The sequence below is a fragment of the Xenopus laevis genome, chromosome 8L, assembly GCF_017654675.1.
Source record: "Xenopus laevis strain J_2021 chromosome 8L, Xenopus_laevis_v10.1, whole genome shotgun sequence".
Classification (NCBI taxonomy): domain Eukaryota; kingdom Metazoa; phylum Chordata; class Amphibia; order Anura; family Pipidae; genus Xenopus; species Xenopus laevis.
The window spans coordinates 72,677,344-72,683,696 of record NC_054385.1 but is presented as its reverse complement, the minus strand read 5'-3'; the positions used below and the strand labels follow the sequence as shown (position 1 = coordinate 72,683,696).

The 6,353-nt window shown below is 41.5% G+C and overlaps 1 protein-coding gene across 2 annotated transcripts; it reads right to left on the bottom strand.

The window, feature by feature from the left end:
- Positions 1 to 324: 324 nt before the first annotated feature.
- Positions 325 to 5,157, bottom strand: zfp36.L (ZFP36 ring finger protein L homeolog). Of its 2 annotated transcripts, NM_001088415.1 has the most exon segments (3): positions 329 to 1,547; positions 1,581 to 3,018; positions 5,008 to 5,096. In NM_001088415.1, coding segments are annotated over 2 exon segments (942 nt in total). In that variant the 5' UTR covers positions 5,044 to 5,096; the 3' UTR covers positions 329 to 1,547; positions 1,581 to 2,112.
- Between the last annotated feature and the right edge of the window lie 1,196 nt (positions 5,158 to 6,353).

Genomic DNA, 6,353 nt, shown 5'->3' with positions numbered 1-6,353 from the left:
GGGTCAGAAAAACACTTTAAGATTGCCATAGACGCAAAGATCCGATCGTACGAATCAATGTACGATCGGATCGTGGAATCGTGGATTCGTACGATCGGATCGTTGCGTCTATGGCCAGCTTAAGAGAGACACATCCATCCTGGGGTCTCCAGTTAGACAGGCCTGCATCACTATCAGTTGTTTCCCCACTTAAGCCCATTGGAGGTGGCAGAAGGTGCTTTGAGGTGCTTTTACAGTCATCTTAAAAGTGTCTTATGTGCCATAAGCCTGATTTAAGCATTAGAATAAATGACAAAAGAACTTTAGAACCCCAACACATTAACATTTGTATGCAAATCTCTTTATTTCAGATTATAAACTCATTGCAAAAGTTGACAAATAGATATTATTTACAAAATAATAAAAAATTATAAATATATTTTTCATTTTTAAATATAAATATGATATAAATAGATTAATACACATTAGAAGAAGCACACTTTAAGGTTAAAGATCAAGGTATGAATTAGTATCAGGTTTTGCTGATAAAATTTCCCTGTTCTCTACATTTCCTGTTTGTGCCTGATTTTAACTCCTTGATTGCCAGGAAGGACCTGTCAGTGTAACTGTGAGGTAGGACACACATTGTTAGGAATGACCCTTTGCCGGTAGGAAGTACTGCAATGCGTGTGCACCATGGATTATTAAACACAGCGTATTCCACATCTACTGATACAATGGAGTTGACAGGTTGATTCAGGGAGCACCAAATTCGATTTGTCTGTATCCACATTATGCTCAAGGGTATATGAGTTTGTAATACATGCAAAGCCACATGTTTCAATTTGATGGGCTGTGTTCTGCATTTTAAGCAAAGCAGCATGTGTTTATATTTCTTATATACACACAACAGTATAAATATATTTTAAACAGACCTAAATGTGTTTGTATGATACAAAGAACAGGGTATCTCCATATTTTATGTAAAGTAGTATATATCTGTTAGAGGTGCATGTATCATTAGTTTGCACAGAGAAGGGTATATCTCTATTAAACAAAGAGCAGGGTGTGTCTGTACTATAATTCACATATTACTGCGTGCCCATATTATTTTCAGATAAAAGTTTATCTACAGCAAGTGCTTGTGTATTATATGTAGAGTGGCACATAAAGCTGCGGGCTGTACTGAGCAGAGGCTCAGGTCATTAGGCAAGCTACACATTCCAGTACTTCCCTCTGTAATGGGATATGAATTCTGGGGTTGAGTGGGGGTTCCAGGGCACATCTACAGGACCAGACCAAGTGACATCTCCATATGTTTGGAACCAGCCCAGACACAGGGTGCAACTGGAGGCCTGCACATTGTACCTTGTTTTGCTACATAATTCAGGGCACTTGCACATTCAAGAAATGAATGCCCTTAAACAATATTCAAAGTAACTATAATAAATATCTTTCGGCTCTGAGACATGGGAATGTATCCATCTGAGGGGGTTTCATGCATATTCTAGAAAATAAGTTAAGGAAAAACTATAGCTAAGGCACATGATGCTCCTATGTAAAAAAAAGCTATATATATATATATATATATATATATATATATATATATATATATATATATATATATATATATATATATGTATGTACTGGTGTTTTTGAAGAATATAGCAAATATTAATAAAAAAGAACCTATGTGTAACTTGTAATATGCCGAGTAGGAACAGTTTTCTTTTGCACTAGCACTAAGACAACTATCCGATGGTGTTTTAACATACAATTGTAGTAGGAGGTGAAGAGCCACTTCCATAAATGTATGTAGTAAAATACTTATTCATATAGAAGCAGCTGGTGTTTTGGCTATAGTTTTCCTTCAATCATATGCAAAGACACATTGACTACAGAGACAAAACTAAGTTTTGTCTGAAATATTGGCAAGAAGGTGCTTTGCTGGTTTCTCTTATCCTGAGAACACATCAAAGTAATCTGGGAAGATCCCTGAAGTCTCCAACTTGTCTGCCAGAGACGTAACTCTCAGAGTACCTTGTTGCTATCTAAGGACTTGATTGTGTTAGTGCGATTTATTAAGAAAACTGTATCCCCCCAACTGCTGCTAGGCTAGGGTGTTTCCCGGTTTCAATCCGACACGGACAACCTGTTAAAGATAGGTAGTCTCTTATTAGATGGAGGAGGTGACTGATAAGACTGCTCAAAGACTGGAGATTCAGACCCACTGCTGTAGCATTCTGTCTCTGGTAGTGAGCTGCATGAAGGTGAACGGAGGAGCATTTGGGTAGACAAGAGATCTTGGGTGATTGTTCCTGCCCTGGAGCAGTGACATGAGCAACAATGTGAGTAAGAATCAGCTGATCTCAGTGAAGATACATGGCTTCGTGCCTCGGTGGGGATTGGAGAAAAGATCAGGTCAGAGGATGGTGGCGGAGAAACTGAAGGTGCTCTGGAGAAGGCAGCAGGATCTGGTAATCCAGGTGGGGGTGGGGAACCCCTCCTGGTTGGCACACCAGAATAGCTGAGGCTTTGTCGCAAAATGTGCTGGGAAGTTCCTTGCTCACGGGGGTGGTGGATGAAGTTGCAACGTGATCCATATGGACATTCTCCATACAGGTAGAACTTGTGGCATAGCTCAGTCTTATACTTTGGGTGACGGTTTGGCTCTCTAAGCTCTATCTTGCCATGGGCAAACTGGCATTTAGCTCCGTATTTACAGGTGCCTGTTTCAGAGAATGTACGACAGAGTTCTGTTTTGTAGCGAGGAGAGGGTGCAGGCAATGCAGGAAGAGCAGTCTTGAGGGGTGGAAATCCAGGTGGGGGAGCAGGAAATGCCAACCGTGATCCCTCTGTCAAGCTTATCGAGCGGTCGCTTCTGAATGGGGTTCGAAGAAGGTCATAGTTCCAGGTATCACTTGAGGGCCTGAACAGATCATCAAGCTCAGGGGTACAGGAATGTCTTCGTTGAGTACTAAGTAATTTCCCTTCTCTAGGGGAATCAAGATCTTCTGAAAGATCCAGGTTGCGCAAGTTCTAAGGAATAAAATTAGGATGATATTAGTTACAGGGACAGAGGGTACAAACCTTGGGGGACAGATTTGGTTTAGTTCACACAAGAAGATTCGGAGAGATTTTGTTGCCTGGCGACTAATCGCCTCTTCTTCTGGGCGACAATCTCCCCGAACTGCCTCCGCGTGTCTTCCCATTAGCTATAATGAAAAGTCGCCTGCGCTAAAGCACACGCGACGCTTCGTTTTCTGAAGTCGCCCAAAGTCAACTTCGGGCGACTTTGGGCGCAGGTGACTTTTCATTATAGCGGATGGGAAGACAGGCGGAGGCAGTTCTGGGAGACTGTCGCCCAGAAGAAGAGGCGATTAGTCGCCAGGCAACAAAATCTCCCCGAATCTTCTCGTGTGAACTTACCTATACAGTAAAAAAGGGTCTGCATGATTTTTTTATCAGTAAAGTACCTTTTTATATAAAGTTCTGTGTAAATGGTTAATACAGTATGTGGACAGCCAAAATGCAATGATAGTGCTACAGACAGGCACAGAAATAAGGGGAAGGAGAAGGGAAGGCAACCGATAGATATACCTATTATATAGAAGGCCTACTTTGGTATGAAGGTGCATGAAAAATTGCAGAGTGTTTTAAAGATATGGAATATAACACTGATAAATAGGAGCACAAGCTGGGGATGGAGCAAGTGGTAAATACAAGGATGATGACAAAAAGGCAATGGGGAATAACAGACATAAAGGGAGTGGAGAACAGCTATGGGAAAATAAGTTGACAGCAACATGACATACATACAGACACTGTGTGACGAGGGGAATAATTAGAAGGGCTACAGAGGCTGTGACTGTTACAGGCCTATGGGACCTGAGCTCAGCTTGTGCTAATGAAAAACTTTTGACATTTAAGGGCAGTGGCACAGAGGGCAAGTTTTTCCTGACCCACAAGCACAAGCAGGTCCCAGGAGACTATTATTTGAGTCAACGAAGGTGCTTTTGTGAACAGTTTGTCCCAACAGGTGAAGTGTCAAAAGTGAAAAGTAGTAGTAAAGGAAAAAGAGACATAAGAGGATAGATAGATATGGACAAAAAGTAAAATTTTGCAGACAGGGATGGGAGTGCACGGGTAACAGGAAGACAAGAAAAGAGTGTAAGACGTAATGCCAGAGAAGCTGAGAATTTCGTTAGATCAGAGATGGGAGAATGGGGATAATCCGGTTCAGCAGGGAGAGGTTGTATCAACTCTGATGATGCAGAGCAGCACCCAGAATTAATTTTCCTAACAACTGAAGCTGAATGTCTGAGCCTGTTTCTTGCCAAACAGTCATACAGGAAACACCTGCACTGCTGCTGCTACACTGAAACTGTAAAAGGAAACATAAAAATAAAAAAATTACTCTAGCCAGCACCTAAAGAAAAGGTCTCTGGGGCAATAATCCTATAACAAAATCTCCATCACTACCTGACCAAATGTTATATAGCCAAATGTGTTTATGATGTTTATTCTGCTTGAAAACAAAGGTACAGAACAAAACACTGGTTGCAGTTTATACACCGTGTCGCCTAATTCACAAAGAGGTACATTATATATTATCTGTGTGTTTACAAATGGTAAAATCATTTTGTAAGAACAGCTGGGGCAGGAACAGATGTGACTTACTGAACACAATATTGAAAGTCTAAGATAATTTACCAGTATTATATAGAGAATGAAATCCTTCATTAGACCATTCTCTCTCTTTTATTGACATAAAAATCCTGCCTACGGTTCTGCTCTTATTTTCTGGCTCCTGCACTAAAATATATTTTTATTTCTGCCCAAGGCAGTTTTTATATATCATTTTTGAAACATTCAACCCTTACAACCCGTCAATCTTCTAGCTACTCTTTTACCCAGCTTCAGTCATCCACATAAAGCCACCTGTTAGCAGACTGCTGTATTGAAAGAGACAAGGAAAGCTGATCAAGCGGAAAATTACAGTTAAGGAAGCTTCAGGAGCAGCCATACCTGATAGAGAGTGTGAATATCCAGGATAGAGGACATATTGACCCAGCCAAGCAGCTCTCGTCACACAGTAAATCCCTTGTAGTGCTGCTCTCTCGTCACCATGTTTATATATATGCTCAAGTCCCCTCCCTGCTCCCTCCCTTCTCGAAAAACTTGAGGTCATTGAAAAAGGGTGAAGTCCAAAGGGGGTGGGGAGTGTTAGCTAATCTCACCCAGCTAGGAAAACAAGTTCCTTCCAAGTCAACAGGGAGGGGAGACAGAAACAGAGCAAAACATTTGAGGTATTGACGGCAGGAAGAGAGAGAGAGAGAGAGAGAGAGAGAGAGAGAGAGAGAGACCACAGGAAGATGATGAAAGAAAGGGAGGAGCACTAAAGAAGACTCAGAGCACTAAAAAAGGCTAAAAAAGATAGAAATATTAGGTATCTGTTGTGCTAATGAGAAAAAGACTGAAATATTATAAATACCACATGAACTGAGCATGTGGTGAAATAGAAAGAGTTAGGGGTGGCATAGGAAAGGAGAGAGGGGCAAGCCGTAGGATGAAATTGAACGACAAGGGTGTAGAACTTGGTGAGATAACTAGGTAGTGAGGCGATAAGTAGTTCGATTATTATTATCCTTTCATTATAAAGGATCAAACATATCACACAGCACTGAGCAATGGACTGACAAGAATATAAACCAGTGCTACAATTGGACAAATACAAGACATAAGGCCAGAGCTCAATGTGAAGAGCTCACAATCTAGTAGAAGGGTAGGCAGAGCGTGTGAGATACAAAGATAGATGGGTTAGGCAAAGGGGTGAGCTAGGAAAAGAAGTAGATTAGAAACTGTTAAGTAGGGAGTGGGCAAGCACTGGGAGCCAGATAATAGGGAAGAGGAGTATACACTGGGTATAGATCTGTAAAGTAAGCACTAAGGTTATACATGAAGGGAGTCTTGTGTGAGACAAGGGAGGGGGATAAGGTGGAGGGGACAGGAGTTAAGCACTAGAAGAAATAGAAAGAGACGGTAAGTACCATAGTTAGACAGGAAACACAGAGGGTTATTGCCAATTAGACAGAAAAAGGATAGGTGGTGGTGATATAGGGAGATAATTACCCCCATAGTGGCAGTGGAGTGGGGGTATGCACAGATGCGGCAGGGGAAACTGGACAGAAGAATGAGATGGAATATAGAGAGGGGGAGAGACCGTGGTGAGATAGGAAGTCAATGTGTGAAGTTATGCTGGAGTTCAGTAAAGAGGAAAAACAGTGGGAGTCATTTAGAAACAGTGGGCAAATTTGCTCCTGGGTTGTTCAGCCAGCTACAGTGTTCAACCTGCAGCTGGCTAAAAAAAAGCT